This window comes from Capra hircus, chromosome 4 (genome assembly GCF_001704415.2).
Source record: "Capra hircus breed San Clemente chromosome 4, ASM170441v1, whole genome shotgun sequence".
Lineage (NCBI taxonomy): Eukaryota > Metazoa > Chordata > Mammalia > Artiodactyla > Bovidae > Capra > Capra hircus.
In genome coordinates this window covers 81337545-81362925 of record NC_030811.1, presented here as the reverse complement: position 1 = coordinate 81362925, position 25381 = coordinate 81337545, and the positions used below count along the sequence as shown (strand labels likewise).

General features: G+C 35.2%; 1 protein-coding gene across 2 annotated transcripts in view; it reads left to right on the top strand.

The window, feature by feature from the left end:
• HGF (hepatocyte growth factor) overlaps positions 1 to 25381 on the top strand; it is a 91181-nt gene that overhangs the window by 34928 nt on the left and 30872 nt on the right. For both annotated transcript variants that reach the window (XM_013963237.2, XM_018047278.1), the window contains exons 8-9: positions 12151 to 12325; positions 15636 to 15763. In XM_013963237.2, the coding sequence (XP_013818691.1) occupies positions 12151 to 12325; positions 15636 to 15763 (303 nt within the window). The remainder of the gene's footprint in view (positions 1 to 12150; positions 12326 to 15635; positions 15764 to 25381) is intronic.

Here is a 25381-nt window from a genome sequence, read left to right as displayed (position 1 = left end):
AATCTTCATCTGCTTCATTGACTATGCTAAAATCTTTATGTGGATAACAACAAGCTGTGGAAAATTCTTAAAGAGATGAGAATACCAGACCACCTTATCTACCTCCTGAGAAACCTGTGTGCAGGTCAAGAAGCAGCAGTTAGAACCAGACACACTGAACAATGGACTGGTTCAAAACTGGGAAAGGAGTAGGTCAATGCTATATATTGTCACCTTGCTTATTTAACTTCTATGTAGAGTACATAATGGGAAATGCTGGGCTGGATGAATCACAAGCTGTAATCAAAACTGTCAGGGGATATGCAGACGATACCACTAATGGCAGAGAACAAAGGGGAACTAAAGAGCCTCTTGATGAGGGTGAAAAAGATCAGTGAAAAAAATGGCTTACATTTAAATGTTCAAAAAACTAAGATCATGGCATCCAGTTCAATGACTTCATGGCACTGAGAGATTTTATGTTTTGGGGTTTTAAAATCACTGCAGACAGTGACTGCAGACATGAAATTAAAAGATGCTTGTTCCTTGGAAGAAAAGCCATGACAAACCTAGACAGTGTATTAAAAAGCAGAGACATCACTCTGCTGACATAGGTGCGTACAGTCAAAGCTATGGTTTTTTCAGTAGTCATTCATGGATGTGAGAGTTGGACCACCATGAAGGCTGAGTGCTAAAAAATCAATGCTTTTAAATTGTGGTGCTGGAGAAGACTCTTGAGAGTTGCTTGGACAGCTGGGTGATCAAACCAGTCAATCCTAAAGGAAAACAACACTGATTATTCATTGGAATGGTTGATGCTGAAGCTGGAGCTCCAATACTTTGGCCACCTGATGTGAAAAGCCAACTCACTGGGAAATACCCTGATGCTGGGAAAGACTGAGGGCAGTAGGAGAAGGCAGCAGCATAGGATGAGATGGTTAGATAACATCATTGACTCAATGGACTTGAATTTGAGCCAACTCCGAGAGATAGTGAAGGACAAGGAAGCCTGGCGTGCTGCAGTCCATGGAGTTGCAGAGTCAGACAGAGCTCATCAACTGTAGAACAATCCATAATGCACGTAATAGGCCTGCAATGCAGGAGATGTGGGTTCTATCCCTGGGTCGAGAAGATCCCCTGGAGAAGTAAACTGCAACCCACTTATGTATTCTTGCCTAGAGAATCCCATGGACACAGGTATCTATCTGGTGGGCTACAGTTCATGCTGTTGCAAAAGTGTTGGACATGACTTAGCATTTAAACAGCAAGGACAGTTCATAATATGCACACATATATATGTGTGTAGTATTTGTACATTTGTGCCTGTGCATGTGTTTAGTGTGTATTTGTGTCAGAATTTTGTAGTCACAAGAGATTTTTAAATGATTTGAATATATAAAAATCTTTCAGCAAAGTATGAGAAATGAGCAATAAAAGACTCTCCAACATAAAACAAAATACATTACACTAAAGAAACATCCTGTGGTTAAAGTGGAATGGAAAATGATTTGAGGAGAAAAAGAACTTGATAATGTACATTTTATTGAGAAAAAGGTAGATATAAATCTCCGTGGTGTTTAGAGAACCTTAAATCCATTCAAAAGAGTGATATAAATTTTTTTGTTTTAAAACTGTCAATAGTTAAAACATGCTAGAAATCACATCTTTTGTAGCTATTTAAACTTAGCATAAAAATGTAGATGGCAACTTAAAAACATGAGAGGGAATAGAAATAATTTTTCATAATAATTTTAGTAACAAGAGCAAAAACCAAAAACAAAAACCCCCAACATTTGAAGACTACTGGTCCATTCTAAAGGAGATCAGTCCTGGGTGTTCTTTGGAAGGACTGATGCTAAAGCTGAAACTCCAATACTTTGGCCACCTCATGCGAAGAGTTGACTCATTGGAAAAGACTCTGATGCTGGGAGGGATTGGGGGCAGGAGGAGAAAGGGACAACAGAGGATGAGATGGCTGGATGGCATCACGGACTCGAAGGATGTAAGTTTGGGTGAATTCCGGGAGCTGGTGATGGACAGGGAGGCCTGGTGTGCTGCAATTCATGGGGTTGCAAAGAGCTGAATACAACTGAGCGACTGAACTGAACTGATCCATAAGAATTAGTATATATTCTGGGTGGTTAGCATAGTGTTGCAGAGAAGGCACTGGCAACCCACTCCAGTACTCTTGCCTGGCAAATGCCATGGAAGGAGGAGCCTGGTAGGCTGCAGTCCATGGGGTCGCGGAAGAGACAGACATGATTGAGCGACTTCACTTTCACCTTTCACTTTCATGCATTGGAGAAGGAAATGGCAACCCATTTCAGTGTTCTTGCCTGGAGAATCCTAGGGACGGGGGAGCCTGGTGGGCTGCTGTCTCTGGGGTCGCACAGAGTTGGACACGACTGAAGTGACTTAGCAACAGCAGCAGCAGCAGCATAGTGTTGAATAAGGAGGCAGGTGCATCTCATAAGAGCTTATTTTAACAGTAAAGTAAGAAAGAGAATTTGAACTAAGGCAGTAAACAGTGACAATAACAAGGTGAAGAAGGATGTGAACAATATTAAAGAGTTCAAATATATAATGATGATATAAAGTGTCCCATTTATAATGACAAGTTAGATGAACTTGGAAATGAGGTAGGGAAAAGGTAAAGTCTAAAGTTTTTTTTTCCTAAGTTGATTAAATGATGCATATTTAAGAGGAATAAATTTGAGGAGAAAGATATTAAGTTTGGTTCTGTTTATATTGAGATGCAGGTGCTTCATGTCAGTGCTCAAAGCATATTTAAGTTCAGTCTTCCATGAATGTCATGCAAAATCAGAAGTGAATAGTGAAAGCAAAAGCCTTGGACATAGCAGCACTCCCAGGAAGCATAAAAAGAACTTGCTGCTGCTGCTGCTGCTAAGTCGCTTCAGTCATGTCCGACTCTGTGCGACCCCAGAGACGGCAGCCCACCAGGCTCCGCTGTCCCTGGGATTCTCCAGGCAAGTATACTGGAGTGGGTTGCATTTCCTTCTCCAATGCATGAAAGTGAAAAGTGAAAGTGAAGTCGTTCAGTCATGTCCGACTCATAGTGACCCCATGGACTGCAGCCCACCAGACTCCTCCATCCATGGATTTTCCAGGCAAGAGTGCTAGAGTGGGTTGCCACTGTAGAGAGAGCATAAAGAGAGGTATTTGCCTCTTTTCTATAGAATACATTAAACAAATATTTACTGAGTAGCTCTTATATGTCATTTTTTTAGATTCTGGGGATAGAGAAGTGAACAAAACAGAGCAAAATCTATGATAAAATTGCAATTTCATAATTGTATCATAAACTACTAAAGTAAAAGATGACATGCCTTGACAATGGGGTTTTTACACCAGAGCCAAAGTTCTGAACACTGCTCTCAGTTCCTGTTATTTGTGAGAAAGCTGAATGAACTATGAGTTTATGATTCTCACTTTGCTTCTGAGTTTCTCATCTTGAAATCAGTGCATCACTGAAAGTTCCTCACCTGACAAATGTGTACCAGGCTGTTCTGGGACAGGCCCTTTCAGTCCTCCTTCACACCATATTCTTCAAAAGGTGATGTCTCCCCAGATGACAGAGCTTACACATACTCTGCTCTATAACTTTAACAGACCTCTAAGAATACAGAATTTTAAAAGACTGCAAACATGTAGTAAGACTGGAGGTCCCATGTAGTGCTTAAATGAAGTACTTATTTTTTAATGGTTTTTCCCTATAACAAGAACTCTGTATTCTGAGTAAGAGTTTGTTTTATGTATTAATTCATGCCATCTATGGGGTCGCACAGAGTCGGACACGACTGACGCGACTTAGCAGCAGCAGCAGCAGCAGCATGCTTTTCAGAGAGAAATAAACCATTTGTTAGGACTAATTGTGCTTTTCTGAAGTGAACTTTAGTAGCTCTTTGGCAACTGGAAAACTAAGTTGTGGTTTATGTCCCTGATGTTGTGGCTGATGTCCCTTAGGTATCCCATTGATTGTTTAAATCAATTAAACTGAGGCTATCTTTACACATTATTGAGAACACCAAATGGTCTGTTTGAGTTACATGAGTCAATATCTAATGTATTAGAAATTAAAACATAAATTAAAAACCTTTATTAATTGATTAGACATAATAAGCTCATTCAGTGTTAATAAATATAACATTTTAAAGGAAAAATAACTTTTTTTTCAGAAAAATAGAACAGTGATAATGGTTTAGATTTTTTTTTTTTTTTGGTAAATTTCTTTAATGTTACCTTAATTGTAAGAAGATAGCTGAGTGTCTTCTGCATTCAGTCTTTCGGGATATCATACATCAAAGTGCACCTGGATATACCACTGTAAAAAGGACAAGTGGCATTTTAGCATTGTTATGAAAACAGTTTTGACTTCCTAGATTCCTGCAAAGATCTCCGGAATGCCAGGTATCCCTCTGAGAACTTTTTTTGCTCCATGTCAGATATGTAAGGTTGATGTCCCATAAAAATACTCTAATTAGGATATACTTGTTGTATATCTGTTCCCACCCTTCATCACCAGCAACTGGCCTTCTTGGAGACTTCCATCATTTCTTTTCTTTTTCTCAGGTTTTCTTCATTTATCCTGTAGGGTGATCTAATCTGCTTTGTATTCTCTTTTTTGCATGACTGATACCACCATTTACACAGTTTAAAATCCAAAAGCTTAAAATAATCCTAAACATGTTCTTTCTTTCATGTCTCACATTTGCTACATCATTAAGGCCTGTAAATTTTATTTTCTATGTAGCTCTCAAATCTCCATTTCACTTCATCACTTTTATCTAAGACAGAATTATTTTTGAACTTTCTTGAATATTCAGATGGACTTCTGAGTAGAGCTATATCCATGTTCACAAGCTTTTCCCCTCCAACTCCTTCTCCACTTGGCAAATAGACTATTAAAAAAAAATCTGAATATATCATTCCCTATGCCTAGCACATCACACACACACACCAGTTTAAAACTCTGCAGTCACTGCCTTTGATCTTCGGACACAGACAAAACAAAACCATCTTTTACTTCACCCGACTCTCCAGCCTCATATACACGTCTCTCCATGCTCTCTGTTCCAGCCAGACATGTTCCTTCCTATACCTCATATATTCCATATTCTCATTATAGTTCCTTCAACCCCTGCCATCTCCTCTGCCTTAAAAAATGTTCTCTTCCTTCCTAACCTAATTGACAGCTACCCATTGTACAAATTTCAAGTCAGTTATCATTTCTTCATTTGACTTCCCAGACTGGGTCAAATTCCTTACTGTATATTTATAGCAACATAAATCTTTCCTTCTATGTACTTCTCAGAGTTTGGTTTCCACATTTATTTTTGAAGCTATTTGGTTAATAGCTCTCTCTATCAAAATTTTTAAGCTCCAAAAGAGTAAGGACCGTGTCTTTTTTTGTAGCCCAGAGACTTAACCACATTGCCTTGCACGTGACAGGAGTTCAAGTCTTTGTTGAGTGAATGACTGTTCCTTTCCTAATCAGTGGTAGTTTTTCATTTTCTTTTAATGTCTCTTGGAATTTATTCTATGCATTTTGATTTTCATGTAAAAAGCCGGCTTTCCCCAAACATTTCCAATTAGGAAGACTTGCTTCTTACCTTCTTCCTATCATTTCAACTCACTGTCAGATTTCATGCTTCCCTGAGCTAGTTTTGCTCCTTTGCTGCTTGTCTTGATGGGTTTTCCTTCAATAAAATAAACAAAGCTTGTGGCGTCCTCCCTATTTTTTCGCCTCCTTTTTCTTTTCCCTCTTATTTTTTAAACTTCTGATAATATAAGTGTCCAGAGCCATTTTATATTTTTAAGAGCTTTACTGAGCTATAACTGGATGTTTAAAAATATCACATATTTAATGAACACAGTTTGATAGCTTTGAATATATGCCTATGAATCTATCTCTACAATCAAAATAATAACCATATTAATTACCTTCAGAAGTTTCCTCCTGACTTCCCTTGCCTTTTTGTGTGTGTATTTGGTAAGAACACAACTTGAGGTGTACTCTCTTAACAGTTGTTTAGTATATAACAGTATTGCCAAGTATAGTTACTCTGTCATACCTTAGATCTCTAAAACGTACTCATCTTGCATAACTGAAACTTCATACTTGTTGAACAACTCCTCACTGCAGAAGTGTGGCCTAGGCAGATCTCTGATAGCTAAGATTTCCATCAAAATTATCATTATGGGTTGACTTGTGTTCTTCTACTCAAAATTCATACGCTGAAGTCTAAACCCTTATTGTATTTGGAGTTGGGTTCTTAGGAGACAATTAAGGATGATGAAGTATGATGATGGGATCCTAAAACAATAGGATTTGTGGCCTTAAAAGTAGAGGATGGGCATAATCTCTCTCTCTACAATATGGGGACATACCAAAAGGGTATGCCTATACCTACATCTACAAGCCAGGAATAGAACTCTCACCAGGAATCACTGGTTACCACCTTAATCTTGGACTTTATAGCTGCCAGAATAATAAGAAAATATATTACTGTTGATTAAGCTATCCAGTTTTATTTTGTTATGGTGACTTGAGAAGATATGTTGCCATTGGTACTAAATTAGAAGAATCCTTTCTCCTAGTAACCAATGTACATTGGCATCACCTTAAAGGAAGGAATATATAACCTTTTAAAATTCAATGTCTTTGTGTATTGGGAAACTGACTTTAGTAAATCATTTTCTTCTTTAAAGAAAGCTAATTATTTGTCTAAATTTTATTAATTAATTCAAGGCCAGAACAGAGATTCATAGAAATATAGTCCTCTCATTGTATTCAGCGTCAAGAAAAAATTGCTATCAATATCCTTTCTCAAGGGAAAGATCTTGTAATGGAGGTCTTTTCCAAGTCATCTTCTAAGGAATAAGAGAATAAAATTGAAGACCTTTCATGAAAGTCTTGTCTCCTGAGCATTTTACAACCGAAAAGAATTGGAAAAAGTCCAGGGAAAAGTTTCAGACATGAATTCCAGGTTCACATGGAAAGAAAACATGGAAGCAATTTGAGGTTTGTGTTTTGGAGGTCTTTATACTATTCTCTCATGACAGTTTAAAACAAGGAGCTCTTTAAATTTACATTGAACCTTATCCTGCCCTTTGTGGCCCAAAGAGCAGAAGTCTGATGATGGGAGAGTAGCTTTACACATTGTTCTAAATATCCAGGGACCATCGTAAAGTAAATCCTACATTTCAATTGCTCGTCAGTAGCTGGGAATAAGAAGTAGGTTGGGTTGAATTATTCTAAGAATAATCAGGTATTTAGCCAATGGCTTATGAAGCAACTTGTTCTTAGCTATAGGCAAAAGAACAGCAATAGCTTGTCACCACTAACAAATCCAAATTTTTTGGAGGGCTAAGGGGACTGTAAATGTAGATTTACTAATTGTCCATGTAAAAGTTATGGAGCCCTGGATGTGGCTTTCTGTCATGTACGTGTGTAACTCACATTCTCCATTGCCTTTCACAGACCTCTGTCAGGGCCTCGTGGCCTCTCCGCAAGGACTCGGCTAGCCTTTAACAGAGAAAAAGGGTCAATTTATTATACATTGTCTTGGAGGCAAGAGGGTTTTCCTAGCAATTACATAACAATTAATGTTAATTCTCTCAAAAAATCTATTCAGACCTTAAAATTCTCTACCAAATAGTATAATAATAAGATCATAGCACATCCATACCAGCAAAGTGAAGTTAATGTTCCAAGAGACACCCATTGTATTTGATCACGTTCTAACAAGACAGTGACATTTTTCAATAGCACTTTTTTTTTTCTTAAAGCACTTCCAAATAGAAAACTTTGTGTCAGTCATCAAAGAAAAACATTCCTTCACTCATAGGCCACTGAGGATCATACAGATATCTTTGCATCTGCTTCCAAAGGGTGACCACTACTTACAACCCTGGCAAAATGTTTTATTTGTTAGAAACTCTCAGAAGAGTTCCTGGTATTTTCGGTGTAAGCCTGGTAGACATACTTGCAGAAAAATTTGTGGATGTTGCGATGGAATATTTTAAAAACATGTTGCTTTGGCTAAACTTGATAATCTTCAGCTGATACTGGGGATGTTTCTGTGCTTCTTTAACACTTTGCTAGGCCACTGGAGACTCTTCAAAGCCTTCCCTTATTCAGGTCTAATGTTTAAGTATTAAGTCCAAAAGAATAGATTTCCCAACATTTAACAGCCCTTTCAAATCAAATAGCATGAAACATTTGTTTTGTTTTTGCTCCAAGTTTTGATGTTTATATAGTAGGACAGCTGAGGGAGTCTATTTTATTGCAGACCAGGAATAATTCCTTTTGTTTGAATCATAAGTATTCATGTAGGCGGCAGAGATCAAACATTTATATCAGTTAAATGGTCTATGGACAAATCATTCATTGTCCACCTCAGATAATATTTATTAAATAGCTGCATAAAGTCTCACAATAACTGTTACTAATTAACAAAAACTATGTAGTTACCTTGTTGTACTAATATATCTTTTTTTGCTTATATTATTTATTCTATACATCACCATCAAATTATGTAGCTTTGTTTATGGGGCCTCTTCTAGCAGCTGAAATGGATAAATACTGACTTCAGAGGGTACTTTTTAAGTAAATAAAAATACTATATAAATATTGATAGTTTGTAGTTAAATCATAAGAAATATTTCTACTGAATTAAAACACCACAATAAGTAAAATCATCAAGTTGTTTCAGGTTACATATTTCAAAGTTCAGTTCTGTTCAGTTCAGTTGCTCAGTTGTGTCCGACTCTTTGCAACCCCATGAATTGCAGCATGTCAGGCCTCCCTGTCCATCAACAACTCCCGGAGTTCACTCAAACTCATGTCCATCGAGTCGGTGATGCCATCCAGCCATCTCATCCTCTGTCATCCCCTTCTCCTCCTGCTCCCAATCCCTCCCAGCATCAGGGTCTTTTCCAATGAGTCAACTCTTCTCATGAGGTGGCCAAAGTGTTGGAGTTTCAGCTTTAGCATCAGTCCTTCCAATGAACACCCAGGACTGATCTTTAGAATGCAAGTTACAGGTGCTTATTAAAAGAGTCAAAAACAATAATATTATTTAGATTCTTTACATCTTGATAGGGCCAGACTTATTTCAGGCTGCTATAAGAGAATACCATAGACTTGCTAGATTCTAAACAACAGAAATATATTTCCCATAGATCTGGATGCTGAAAGTCCAAGGTCAAGGTGCCAGCAGGCTTGGCATATAGAGGGGCTGATTCCTGGTTCATAGATGGCTAACTCTTCCCTGTGTCTTCATGTGGTAGAAGAAGCAAGGGAGCTCTGCAGGGTCCTCTTTTATAACCCCATTTATGAGGGCTCTGCTGTTACAACCTAAACATTTGCCAAAGACCCCACTGTCTAATACCATAACATGAGGATTAGGATATGGACATATGAATTTGAGGAAGACACAAATATTCAGTTTATAACAAGACCTAATGAGATTATATTTATTCTGTACCATATTGTATTTTTACTAATGTGCAAAAATTCTTTGTCTTCTATAAATTTTTATAATTTCAAAATTGGAAATTGTTCAATAATCCTCCAAATTAGAATCTGTTCAAAAATCCAATTATTTAATCCAAATCCAAAAATTTAGTTTTTATCTAACCATTTTAATTTCACTCTCTTTTAGTGATTATAATAGTGACTCCTTAAAATAAGTTTATATCATTTTTAAAATATAAAAGTTCAGAAAAAAATATTTAGCATAATTATTCAAATGAGGATTTTATGATAGTTACTTTTAAAGTGAAAACAAATTCTTTAAAACTTTCTGGGAACCTCTACAGTTGTGGTGCAAGGTCAGTAAAACAATTCATTTCTCTGAACTTGACACTGAACTTTTAATGCCTTAATCAGCAAAGAAGTATTTTCCTCAATATTCTTATACAGGTAGTCTTTTCTTTGACTTAGAGTTTTTGTAATGTAGATATTTCTTTTCACCAGGACTCCAAAAATTTGAAAACTTAACCTCAAATTAGAAAAATATTTATCTTTTACTAGCTTTAAAATTTTATCATTCCTCTTTTTACATTGTTTAGGTTGATGTCTAGACAATTATAGTGGGGTACAAGGAGCAGAGTGTGTTCACCTCTGATGGGCGTGCAAGGCCCATTATCTAGCCAAAGGCGGCCCTGGCTGACTGGATTCTTCAGCTGCAAGTTCATAGTGCCAAAATGATACTGAGAAGGATGGATCACTAACACTCACAACAAAACACACACACATAACTAGGAAAGTAAGAGAGCTGTAGTACGCAAGTCAGGCAACAAAGTCCATGAGAGTAGCGGAAGTGTTTTTGCTCTGCCTGCCCCAGCTCTGACCTTCTTGCCATCGTCAGTAATCTGAGACCTGACTGAGGTCACAAGTTTACTGCCCAGGAGCTTGTGTCCAAGAAGTGGGGGATGAAAAGTTTTCTTCTTAAAATGTTAAGCTAATGAAGTGACAGACTCCTGGGGACATTCCTTTTGTCTTTTTTCACATCGTAGTTTTATAATTAGATGTATATGTCAGTACCTGTCTTAGAGTCATCACCCTTTAAAGACTTCCCGCACATACCCAATCTCCTCAAGTCATTTAACAATCCACTCAAATTATCAGAAAAAATAGCTTAGCAGCATTTGTTTTAATGAAATATAGTTCTAACCCTCAGAATCTATGAAATTTAATTTATTTTCTATTTCCTTAAAGAACTTCAGGTAGTATTAAAATCATAATGAACTTGAATAGTATGAACTTCTATACAGATAATTTCTCGGTTCCAAATTTTTGTTCTTCCTGAACCAATGAAGTGAAGTGAAAGTTGCTCAGTTGTGTCTAACTCTTTGCAGCCATGGACTATACAGTCCATGGAATTCTCCAGGCCAGAATACTGGAGTGGGTAGCCTTTCCCTTCTCCAGGAGCTCTTCCCAACCCAGGCATCAAACTGGGGTCTCCTGCATTGCAGCCAGATTCTTTACCAACTGAGCTATGAGGGAAGCCCTCTGAATCAATATACATTGCCCATATCAACAGATACTAATTTCTAAGTCATCCACTCTCAATGTCCATTTTATGGGTCAATCTGTGGACATTTTCTCATGTCCATCTGGATTTCTTTTTAATTTAGGATGTTTCTAAGCTGCATTTCTATTCCCTATAGCACATACTTAAGAAATAACACATTTTAAGATGAACTGAAGAAGAAGTTTTTTAAAAGAAAAATTACTAAATAAGCAGTTTGTGAAAATCTGTGTTTAAAATATTCCAGTGGTTGAGATGGTCATTAATTAATCTTTATTTTTCACAAAGCTTCATAGAACAACTCCAAACTTAGGCTCTACTACCTTTGCAAGGAACTCGATGAAATAAAGCATTCAGCCACATAAGGTAATAATTATTTGCAAGAAAGAAAGAAATTCAAAATGAAGCTAAAGAGTCACTTTAAAAGTATTTACACTGTTAAATATGGTACATTTTTATACACATCCCTAGCCTCTGAAGACATGTCTAATTCTGACCTCTCCTTTGGAGAAATGATACATCAAATTCCAGAATAGATGAATAAAAGACATTTGTTCACTTTTTAAACTATCCTAGAGGGTGTCAACTTGAGTTTTATCCAGAGGCATCTTGAATAACCATTTAGGTTAAAGGTAACTGGTGAGTTTACATGGAAACATAAACATTTTCATGCATGTTTTGAGAAGATATATGAATTTTAGTTGCTTCAGAATGCTTTGAGTTATATTTTGTACAAGTGAGTATATTTTAAGACAAAGAGAGACCTCAAGTTTTATAAGTTTAATTTTGTGCTTTAAATATTTTCTTACTGAGATTTTTCAGGAACTTTATCAGGTATGGTAAGCACTGAAATTGGACAAACAAAAAGACAAGAAATAAATCTGCTTAGGGGCAAGTAATATTTTTAAAATGTCAACAAGTTAAGTCCACCATTTTAATTCCTCCTTTTGGTTGAATTAGAGAGTAATAATGATTAACTGAATTTTTTATTTCATTCAATTATTGTAAAAACTTATGTGACAGAAAATCCTACAAATAAAATGCAAGTGAACTCTAAGAGTTAGATGACAAATTAAATTATTTTATTTAAATTTCTATTTCTTTTTACCAATAGCCCACAGTACTATGAATGACACAGATGTCCCTATGCAAACAACTGAATGCATTCAAGGTCAAGGAGAAGGTTACCGGGGCACCATCAATACCATTTGGAATGGAATTCCCTGTCAGCGTTGGGATTCCCAGTATCCTCACCAGCATGACATTACTCCTGAAAATTTCAAGTGCAAGTGAGTAAATTAGGGAAATATTATAAATTTCAGTAGGCAGAATGGTTGATTTTTACTAATTTCTATGTTAGTGATCCTTAATCTTTAGTGTGCCTAGGGAAAATTTAGCAATTAAAAGGCAGATACATCCACCCCAAATTTTTGATTCTTCAGGTCTGAAATTTGGACCGCAAATAGTACATTTTAGCAACTACTCTTGCTGATTCTGAATCAGATGGTTGGTTGATGTACCATCCATGCTTTGGGAAATACATCTTTAGGTTTCTGATCACAGCTTTGTTCTTGCAGGTCTATTTAATGAACAAATTAGTGGTAACGATAACCAGGAAACTTTCAAAATAGTGCTTCCTTAAATTTTCATATTAACTTTAGGGGAGATTATAAGGCATACCTTGATTTAAGTCAACATTGTAAACTGATGAGTTTTCAGCCTTGAAAAAAAAATTTATAGTTTTATATGAAATTGTTTTATTGTTTCAAAATTTTATTTAACAAGTAGAGAAGTAAAACAATTGTATAAATGAATCAAGCTGAAGAAACTGCCCTTGAGTATCAGTTATATACTTGTTATGTTCTTCCCCATGGCTGCTTTTCTTCACCACTTGAATTTTGTTGGACAGCCACAATGCCATGTGTTTTTAAATTGTCCACCTTGTTATTAGGAACATAAAATGATTGCTTTCAAAATTTATAACACACGTGTCATTCATAGTGGCCTTGCTGAAATAGCACCTATAAATAACATATATTGGCTTTATGTAACTGACTTTTAATAAGAGGGCTTAACATTTCAAGATGGAGAACTATGAACATTAGTTGGCCCATTCACTGGAGAGAGGATATATTTTATGGTTTTTTATATGATTTAAAATTTTTTAACCAATTCAGAGTTCTTTGCTTAGATACTAAATACTCACCTGTTGTATTTTTTAAATTATTTTATAATAAATGTATTGTTGCCACTCTGTTTATTTCCCTCATTTTCTTCACAGCAATTCACTCTATTTTTGACCCATGTGTTTCACACCTCAGAAATAAACATAAAAGTAGAGAGAACAAAGAAAATGAGAAAAGAATAGTTAAGAGAGACAAAGAAGACAGTATCAGTGCCATGCACACTTCTGGTTAACTTCTAATGACTGGTAATACTCAAGATTGTATATGTGAACCAAATTAAACTCATCTGTAAGAAAAAGAAAATCATTACAGAAATTGAATCCACACGTTTCACAATAAAAAATGATCAAAAGTTTAGTTGCTATATATTATTGGAATTTAAGCTATTCTTTTTTGGGGGAAGGCTTCCCTTGTAGCTCAGTGGGTAAAGACTCTGCCTGCATTGCAGGAGACCCGGGTTCGATCCCTGGGTTGGGAGGATCCCCTGAAGAAGGAAATGGCAACCCACTTCATTACTCTTGCCTGGAGAATCACGGGCTACAGTCCATGGGGTTGCAAGAGTCAAACACAACTTAGTGACTAAACCACCACAACCACTAAGCTATTCTTTCTTAATTGGTTATTTGGTCAAGATAAACATAAATATGAAAAAACAAAAAGTGAGTTGTGTTATTAAACACATAAAATCTGATGTATGATTTTGCTCAGAGTATCGATGCATTTACTATTTGTGGGCTAGCAGAGAATGGAGTACTGGGCAGGTGTCTCTGGTTGTACCAAACACTGTTTGCCCCAGTACTGAGATTCCTTACAAATGACAATTTTTAAAGCACTATAACTAAAAAAATACTGCCTGTGATGATGTACATGAATCATACAATCATTAATTTGTTTTAATCATTGTAACTGATTCTTCAAGTGAGATGAATACTTAGAAAAAAATATTTGAGCAAACCTTGACTTTCTGGTTTAATCTAGATTAATGAGGTGCTTCTAGATATAGATTATAAAAGGGGAACTTTAAGTTTTTTGATAGCCTTAGATATATGTTTTACCATTATCTTGCCTTAAATTACAACTCAAAAGTTAACTAAGCAATTATTCATTTAAAATTGCAAATTTCTGTACATTTTATATAAAATTCAGTGCACATATACTGTACTGACATAATCTTTTAAAATGTGATTATAAACTAGTTAGAAGAAAAGATTTTCTTCATCTCTCCAGTTAATTTTATGATTTTATAAGAAGAGTAAAGGTTTAAATGTGGGTTATAAATAAGAACATTTGCTATAGAATGGTCAAATCTATTGGCACTCACTGTTCTTACAACCTTAAATAACATAGTTTATGTCAGGACCTATTTTGGCTTGATAAACTATTACTTGTTGATTTTATAACCAAACTCAAGCTTTTTTAAAAAATGGTTTTCAGTTTCTAATGGTCAACTGAGTAGTATTAAATGTGTAGTATTTTTAATTGGGCCTAAGTGAAATAGCATACCTTCCTATAGAATGAATGTAAATTTTGTTAAATTATTAGAGAGATCTATGGAAAGAAAGTACACACTTTCTTCAAATTAGAGAGCACTATCAGGGGAACAAATCATGAACTCCCCATTTTATTTAACGTGAACTTTGTATTAAGGTAAAGTCCTTCTACATACAGATAATATTAATTTAGACTTTTTCCTTATCACAAGCTACACATGTCTAACTATATCACTGAGGAAAGGAAGTACATGTGTTATGTTGACAACTTTTTTCTATAGGTAGGTTTTCTATATTGTAATTAAGCCTTAATTTTACAGAAATATAAAATTTCAGGTAATATCTCTAAATCAAGAAAGAACTACTTTGTAATTAAAAGAAATCTATGTGGTGAATTAAATCAATCAAAGAAATACAGAATTTAAAGAATAAATATGTTTTTCATGGCAAATGTTTGAATAGGTAGAACTTCATTTTTAGACAAGAGTAATTAAAGACTGTTAATTATAATAGTCTTTCTTCTGCAAAGAGAACGTTGTTTCTACATTATCTATGATCCATGAAAATACAGTGAGTAACAGACCAGACTTTAAAAATTATAACAGTAGAGAGTCCAAGTCTTAAAAATGAGTGAGAATAATGAAGTGGTACTATTTTTCTTTTTCATGAAGCAGTAGTATTTGTGTGAAACTCCAGGTCTGTGAAAGTAAAAGAATTCTGACATCTGACAGCATTTATTTCAGTAATGTGGGCAGTGGCAGCTGTGTATACTGAATTCTGAATTGTTAAAACTATCCCAAATCTAAAATGTAGAGTTCTAGTTATAGAATGCATACATTCTGGGATTCTAGAAATGTAATAACACTGACTTCACCAATGTAAGAAACCCTGGCAATTCACATTAACATGCTTATTCTCAATAGGGACCTAAGAGAAAATTATTGCCGAAATCCAGATGGGGCTGAGTCACCGTGGTGTTTTACCACTGATCCAAACATCCGAGTTGGCTACTGCTCCCAAATTCCAAAATGTGACGTGTCAAGTGGACAAGGTAATAGCTGACATTTTGCAGTGTGGGCATGATTAAACTCAGTGGAAATGCCTAAAGGGAGTATACATTTTATAGGAGATGAGCTATTTCTTATTGTATGTTAGCAAACAAAATCACAAAAGTCCAAAGTTTGATTTCTTTTTTAAATTAATTTGCTCAATATCCATTTATTTATGTGACTGTGTACTAGTGCCAGGGACAGTTTTAGGCACTGTGGATATACCAGTAGAGAAAATTCTCTGGCCCCATGGAACTAATGTCCAGCAAACAAAAAACAAGCAAAATTAAAATGGAGGTGGGGATAGTAAGCTAATTTGTGTAAGTGCTAGAGAGATAAATGTCCCAGAGTTAGAGAGAGGAGGAGGTTGCTATTTCACATTTTAATGGTCTGAGAATATCTTACATATAAGGTAACATTTAAGCAGGACCTGAAAGAGTGGGAGAGCAGCATGTACCGTGTGCATAATTGTAAAGAGCATTCTGGGGAGAGGAAATTGCAGATGAAAATGAGATGAGATGGGAAAGTGCTTGAAAAGTTAAAAGAAAGAAACAGCACATCATTGTGGCTGTTACAGAATGAGCAAGGTAGAGAGTAGCAGAAGATGAGGTTAGAGAGCAGCTGAGCTAAAACTGCATAGGTCTTGTACAAACTGGAAGGATTTACACTGCTATTCTGAAAGAGAAGAGACTGCTGTAGGATTCTGAGAAGGGAAATTAAATGATCTGTTTGATTTCAATTCTAACTGGATGACTCTGGCTGCATTATGAAAAATAGCCAGAGCTCCTGACAAGGGCCAAAACAAGGGGATCAGTTGAATGATTGTTTTGGTAATCTAGGCAAGAAACGAGAGTGATGTGGACAGGAGTGTTAGCAGTAGAGATGATATGCAACAGTGGGCTTTGAGATAAATCACCACTGTACTTGGAAACACAGACAACCATTGCAAATAATTGTTTCAGGGAGCAGTGGTTAAGGAAAGTCACACTGAAACAGGTTTAAAAAATCATTTGTCAAACAATAATAATAATGTTGGCCTCTGGGCATTTATTGGTATAGAATGAATTGGGAGTTATGATTTTTAATAATCATATTCTTTCACATAAATTTACTTTTGATGGTCATGGCCATGGTCAGTTCTAAATCATTCTAAAAAGTCCAAACCAAATTTAAAGCTTTGTTTCATGGATTTATTGCCCTATACATACTTCTTCCATCCCCTGACTTTCTCTCAGTGCTATTTTTCGTGAACAACTCCGAAAACAGTTCTAGAGGAAAGAAGGGGTGAGTCCCTTTTCAATCAGTTTCACTCTTCCTGGGCAGACTTTAAAGGTCAGTTGGAAATAAAGTTGAAAACAATGATTAAAGAAGGTTTGGTACCAGCTGGATCTATTTTGTCCCTGCTTTATTCATTTAAACAATTACTGCTAATTTCTGAGTGATAGAGGCAAATGAGAATAATTGTTTTATAAGCTTCTGGTGTGTATCAAGATGCTTTTATGTACAGATATATCACTAATGAAAGGATCAGGTAATAGAATATAGACTTTTGGTTTTGAAGCAAAGTTGATGTTACTGCTTATATAGTAAATCTACACATTAATAGATGAAGAAATTAGTTTTGTGGAATTCAAGTAACTTGCCTAAATTTTCAAAGTAACACAACTAGGATTTACATGAATTCTCCTTAAAATGACCTTTCTATTACCACCATGCTTACTGCTTTTCATTAATATTTTAACAATATATTATAATCTTTTTATTTAACAATATACATGATATACAACAATCTGCAGGGTCCTGTGGAGTAATTTGTATTGAGACAGTTAGCCTACAGAGTTGTGAAATTTTATCAGACAGTTATATCATTGTATAATACTGCCAAGCTAATAGTATGCATTGTTACGTATATGATATGTATGCATGGAGAGACACATACATACACATACCTATCCAACCCTCCCCCACCCACACACATGAAGGATGGTGCCCTTATCCCTCTGTATATAACAGGAAACATAAATTTTACATATAGGTTGATGAGTTAAAAACTTTTGCACAAATCTTGCAGCATCTGAATTAGCATATATATAAAAGCTTTTCCATTTGGATATTAAATAACTGTTAAAAAAATCAAAATTGTAGAATTTCTTTAAAAATATTGATGAAACACTGTATTAGATTATATCAGGTACATTTAAGGTAGAAAACAAACAATTCACAGCTTTAAATATTTATATCGATAATATATGATAGGAGGAGGAAGTCGCTCAGTCGTGTCCGACTCTTTGCGACCCCATGGACTGCAGTCTACCAGGCTCCTCCGTCCATGGGATTCTCCAGGCAAGAGTACTGGAGTGGGGTGCCTTTTCCTTCTCCAAATATATGATAAAGACAGGGAAATGAAATTTCCCACTCAAAGAAGTATAAAAAATAAAAAAGTAAACCAAAAGCAACAGAAGAAGGGAAACAACTAGGAGAAAAGCTGACATTATAAAAGTAAAGAAAAAATAGTAGAACTAATGAATAAAGCTAAATGATGCTTCTTTGAAAAATTAACAAATGGACAACCATTAGCCAACTGACTCAAGAGAGATGATAAATATATAAAATAATAATTAGATAAAGATAACCAATGAACTGGAAAATTAGAAAACATGAGATTATTTTATACAAACTCATATGAAAACTGAAAATGAAAATAAAATGGATAATACACTAGGAAAATTCAACTTAGTTGAATTGACCCTGTTCAGTTCAGTTTAGTCGCTCAGTCGTGTCTGAATATTTGCGACCCCATGAATTGCAGCACGCCAGGCCTCCCTGTCCAACACCAACACCCGGAGTCCACTCAGACTCATGTTCATCGAGTCAGTGATGCCATCCAGCCATCTCATCCTCTGTCATCCCCTTCTCCTCCTGCCCCCAATCCCTCCCAGCATCAGAGTCTTTTCCAATGAGTCAACTCTTCGCATGAGGGGCCAAAATACTGGAGTTTCAGCTTTAGCATCATTCCTTCCAAAGAAATCCCAGGGCTTATCTCCTTTAGAATGGACTGGTTGGATCTCCTTGCAGTCCAAGGGACTCTCAAGAGTCTTCTCCAACACCACAGTTCAAAAGCATCAGTTCTTCGGTGGTCAGCCTTCTTCACAGTCCAACTCTCACATCCATACATGACCACTGGAAAAACCATAGCCTTGACTAGACGGACCTTAGTCGGCAAAGTAATGTCTCTGCTTTTGAATATGCTATCTAGGTTGGTCATAACTTTCCTTCCAAGGAGTAAGCGTCTTCTAATTTCATGGCTGCAGTCACCATCTGCAGTGATTTTGGAGCCCAAAAAAATAAAGTCTGACACTATTTCTACTGTTTCCCCTTCTATTTCCCATGGAGTGATGGGACCAGATGCCATGATCTTCGTTTTCTGAATGTTGAGCTTTAAGCCAACTTTTTCACTCTCCTCTTTCACTTTCATCAACAGGCTTTTTAGTTCCTCTTCACTTTCATCATCTGCATATCTGAGGTTATTGATATTTCTCCTGGCAATCTTGATTCCATCTTGTGTTTCTTCCAGACCAGCGTTTCTCATGATGTACTCCATATATAATCTAAATAAGCAGGGTGACAATATACAGCCTTGACATACTCCTCTTCCTATTTGGAACCAGTCTGTTGTTCCATGTCCAGTTCTAACTGTTGCTTCCTGACCTGCATACAGATTTCTCCAGAGGCAGGTTAGGTGGTCTGGTATTCCCATCTCTCAGAATTTTCCACAGTTTATTGTGATCCACACAGTCAAAGGCTTTGGCATAGTCAATAAAGCAGAAATAGATGTTTTTCTGGAAATCTCTTGCTTTCTTGATGATCCAGTGGATGTTGGCAATTTGATCCCTGGTTCCTCTGCCTTTTCTAAAACCAGCTTGAACATCAGGGAGTTCACGGTTCACGTATTGCTGAAGCCTGGCTTGGAGAATTTTGAGCATTACTTTACTAGCCGTGAGATGAGTGCAATTGTGCGGTAGTTTGAGCATTCTTTGGCATTGCCTTTCTTTGGAATTGGAATGAAAACTGACCTTTTCCAGTCCTGTCGCCACTGCTGAGTTTTCCCAATTTGCTGGCATATTGAGTGCAGCCCTTTCACAGCATCATCTTTCAGTATTTGAAACAGCTCCACTGGAATTCCATCACCTCCACTAGCTTTGTAGTGATGCTTTCTAAGGCCCATTTGACTTCACATTCCAAGATGTCTGGCTTTAGATTAGTGATCACATCATCATGATTATCTGGGTTGTGAAGATCTTTTTTGTACAGTTCTTCCATGTATTCTTGCCACCTCTTCTTAATATCTTCTGCTTCTGTTAGGTCCAGACCATTTCTGTCCTTTATCAAGCCCATCTTTGCATGAAATGTTCCCTTGGTATCTCAAATTTTCTTGAAGAGATCTCCAGTCTTTCCCATTCTGTTGTTTGCCTCTGTTTCTTTGCATTAATCGCTGAGGAAGGCTTTCTTATCTCTTCTTGCTATTCTTTGGAACTCTGCATTCAGATGCTTATATCTTTCCTTTTCTCCTTTGCTTTTCACCTCTCTTCTTTTCACAGCTATTTGTAAGGCCTCCCCATATAGCCATTTTGCTTTTTTGCATTTCTTTTCCATGGGGATGGTCTTGATCCTTGTCTCCTATGCAATGTCATGAACCTCCATCCATAGTTCATCAGGCACTCTATTAGATCTAGGCCCTTAAATCTATTTCTCACTTCCACTGTATAATCATAGGGGATTTGATTTAGCTCATATCTGAATGGTTTAGCGGTTTTCCCTACTTTCTTCAATTTGATTCTGAATTTGGTAATAAGGAGTTCATGATCTGAGCCACAGTCAGCTCCTGGTCTTGTTTTTGTTGACTGTATAGAGCTTCTCCATCTTTGGCTGCAAAGAATATAATCAATCTGATTTCGGTGTTGACCATCTGGTGATGTCCATGTGTAGAGTCTTCTCTTGTGTTGTTGGAAGAGGGTGTTTGCTATGACCAGTGCATTTTCTTGGCAAAACTCTATTAGTCTTTGCCCTGCTTCATTCTGCATTCCAAGGCCAAATTTGCCTGTTACTCCAGGTGTTTCTTGAATTCCTACTTTAGCATTCCAGTCCCCTAAAATGAAAAGGACATCTTTTTTGGGTGTTAGTTCTAAAAGGTCTTGTAGGTCTTCATGGAACCGTTCAACTTCAGCTTCTGCAGCGTTACTGGTTGGGGCATAGACTTGGATAACTCTCATATTGAATGGTTTGCCCTGGAGACGAACAGAGATCATTCTGTCATTTTTGAGACTGCATCCAAGTACTGCATTTCGGACTCTTTTGTTGACCACGATGGCTACTTCATTTCTTCTGAGGGATTCCTGCCCACAGTAGTAGATATAATGGTCATCTGAGTTAAATTCACCCATTCCAGTCCATTTTAGTTCCCTGATTCCTAGAATGTCGACGTTCACCCTTGCCATCTCTTGTTTGACCACTTCTAATTTGCCTTGATTCATGGACCTCACATTTCAGTTTCCTATGCAATATTGCTCTTTACAGCATTGGATCTTGCTTCTATCACCAGTTACATCCACAACTGGGTATTGTTTTTGCTTTGGCTCCATCCCTTCATTCTTACTGGAGTTATTTCTCCACTGATCTCCAGTAGCATATTGGGCACCTAATGACCTGCGGAGTTCCTCTTTTGGTATCCTATCATTTTGCCTTTTCATACTGTTCATGTTAGAGAAAGAAAATTTAGACTCATTCCTATAGAAGAAACATAGAAATTTATAATAAATTGTTCCACCAAAACCACATCATGCCTTGATGAATTCACAAATCAAGTGATCATAATGCTACATTAATTGTCCTTATAGCTTAACAAATGTAATAAAAATTTCAAATTATTTCTGGATGAAATTATAATATTGAGTCTTAAATATGATAAAGGTATCAGAGAAGAAAACTATACATTCATATCATTTGTAAATATTAATTTAAAATCTTAAATGAAATTTGAATGAACAAATTAATAAAGAAATTAAGAAAATAATACATAATGATTGAATATAATCTGAGTACAAAAATGGTTCAGTTTTAGAAACCCATTAATATAATTCACCCTAGTTGTAAGAAAAGCAACCATATAACAAATCTCAACAGATTCTGTAATTACTGTGACAAAATTCATGCATTCTTCATAAAAATACTCAAGAATATTCGGTATACATACTAACTTATATACCCATACATCTGTATCTATATATTTATCTATATATATATAGATAGATAGATAGATCTTTATATATATCTGTATCTAGATATATATCTATATCTATATTATTATATAGCATGTATCTATATAGATATAGTTATATCTGTATATATATCTGTATCTAGATATATATCTATATCTATATATGTAAAGCATCCTCAGTCATGTCCACCTCTTTGCAATCCCATGGACTATAGCTTGCCAGGCTTCTCTGTTCATTGGATTTCCCAGGCAAGAATACTGGAATTAGTTGCGATTTCTCTTTCCAGGATATATTCTCAAACCAGGGATGGAACCCATATCTCCTGCATTGGCAGGTGGATTCTTTACTACTGAGACTCCAGGGAAGGCCACTATCTCCCTTACTATTTAATATTATAAATATTTTAACATTATATTTTCTTTGACATTGCTATGTTGACATTTTATACAATTAGATAAGATGGCATATTTACTGATTGAGTAAAAATGCAAAAGATCTTTGTACAAATTATATAATTGTAATATCCTTGGAAATCTGAATTCAAATAGTAAAAAATAAATCACTAAGGTAGCATGATATATGATTAATATACAAATATTAATAGCATTCACATATGGGTTTGAAGATATAATTAGAGAGAAAACTACATCTGTAATAGGAAACAAAACTGATGAAAACTTAGGAGTAAACTTAGTAAAGATGTGCAAATCTATGTAATTAAATTTCAGATTACTACTGAAAGTCCCAAATTATATTTTAGCATGCAGAAAAAATCACTTGCTCTTGATATAAGATCTCAACCTCACAAATACATCAGTTTCACCTAAGCTAATTTGTAAATTTAATGTGATATTAATACATAGATTACCAATTTTTTCATATCAAACAAATGCATTCTAAATCTTTCCTAGAAGAATAAACATGTAACTATAGTAAGGAAAATGTGAAAAAGAAGTGATAGGGGTAAAAAACTTTATCAGATACTAAAATATTTTTTAAAAGTTTATAATTTAAAAAATGTAGTTCTACCACAAGAATAAATTGACAATTAGAACAGAACACAGGATCTAAAAATAGGCTCCTTACTGAGATTATATTTAAAATGGTACAATATGTACAATGGTACAATATGTCACTGGGTAAAAATTTAAAAATAATAGTGGATCAATAAAGTTGTATTTGGAAAAATAATAAAATTAACCTATGCTTTGCACCATACCTGAAAATAAACTTCAAATGGATAACAGATATGAGCATAAAAATGGAAACCATATAGATACTAGGAGTAAACTTGGAAAAATACCTTTATTTCTTAGATGTAGCAAAATGGTTTCTAATTAACACTCAAATTCTAAAGGCAATAAAAGAAAAAAAATAAGCTACAAAAGGTGTCATGACAAAAACATAATCAAATCTATATATTTAATTTCAAAAGACAAATGACAAATTTGGAAACAAGTTTTAAAATGTATATCATAGATAAAGAGAAATATTTTTAATATATAGAAGCTATGAAAGTGAAAAATATAAGACCAAAAAATTAAATAATGGACAAAACATATGAACATAAAGACTTCTTTAGAGAACATGAAAAGTATGCTTAAAGTCACATGTAACAAGAAAAAATTAAAATATAAGTAGAGATTTTTCATAATATGGGACTTCTATTTTTCACATATAGATTCACAAAAATTCAAAATCTAGTCAACACTATCTTTTGGCAAAACTGTATGGGAATATGAACTCTCATACTTTGTTCTTGGGAATGAAAAATGGTAAAATCCTTATGGAATGGAATATTGCAATAATTAAATTACATATGCATCCATCTTTTCACCTAACAATACACTATCTGAATATATAGCTCCAATAATATGGAAACTCATATGCACGAGTTTTTGATTTCAGCATTTTCTATGTTAGCAAAACAACACAAATCTACTCTGGCAAAATCACACAATGGAACACTGTGGATTTGCAAAAAGAATGACAAAGTTTTTTTGAATTAATATGAAGTGATTTTCAAGTATATTAGTAATGAAAAAAGGCACTAAAATATATATTTGGTATTCTATTAATAAAAGGTATTTACTCCTAGTAATAAAAAATGGGATATAATATTATATATAGAACATATACATATAATTTATATATTCATATTACATATGTATATATGTATGTATGTTTGGTATGTATCTTTGGCCAGGAAAGTAAAAACAAAGAAACATAAGCACCATAAACAAGAAACTAATGAAATTGGTTATTCTAATGGTCAGTAGTAGTGAGTACAAATATGACACAGAAGCAAGAGGGAAAATGAGACCAGTCTGAATACACACTCTCATATACCAATACTAATGTTTTAATAGTGTTTTAAATGTTCAGAAAGTAATCTCAAGAAAGATGTGGGGGAAAGCACAGAAGTATGCCTATCTGTATATCAAAGAGATACCATTACTACAGAATTTGGAAAATAAATTTCAAAATTATTTTTAAACACATTTTTTTAATATATAGCCTCATTGAAATACATTTAAAAGTAGATAACTATAAATGTGTTTTGAACTTTAAAGTATAAATTTGTTGTTAGGATGCAGCAGATTTGACATTATTTTGTGTGCACTGGAGAACTGAGAAAGAGAAAAAACACATTCATGTACCTACAGTCAGTGTTCTTACTACGGGAGAAAGGAAATACACCATTAAAATAGAGAAGAGGAAAAATTCTTGTACTAGACTGGAGTTAGAAGTGATCAGTTATTCATGAACACACACACACAGAGCTTGGCTCTATCAAATGAAAGGGACTAAAAAAATGGTACCAAATAGCAATGAGCACACCTGTTTCTTGTCCTCTTACTTTTCATCATTAACAATGACTGTCTGGTGAAATTGAAGAATCCATGCCTAAGGCAAGAAAAGCACAAAGTAAGGCTGGAGTATCTTTTGCCAGCAAGCTAGCAAGTGCTCAAAAATTCATGTCTCCCTCTCAAAAACTTATAACCTAGATCTAATCATGAAGAAAATATCAGACAAACCCAACTGATGGACATTTTATAACATGCCAGTTCTCATTAAAACTGTTAGGATCATCAAAAAAGAAAGTCTGAAAAAACTGTTACATCTAGAAGAGCCTAAAAAGCAAGACAGTTAAATGTAATGTGGTATCGTCCTAGAACACAAAAAGTACTCTAGGTAAAAACTATGAATAAATTGGAACAAAATAGTCTTCAGTTAGTAGTAATGTTGAATAGTGGTGTTAAATCCATCATACCAATATAAGATAGTAGGGGAAACTATATGGTGTATTAGAACTTTGTACAAACTTACACGTTTTTTTGGAAA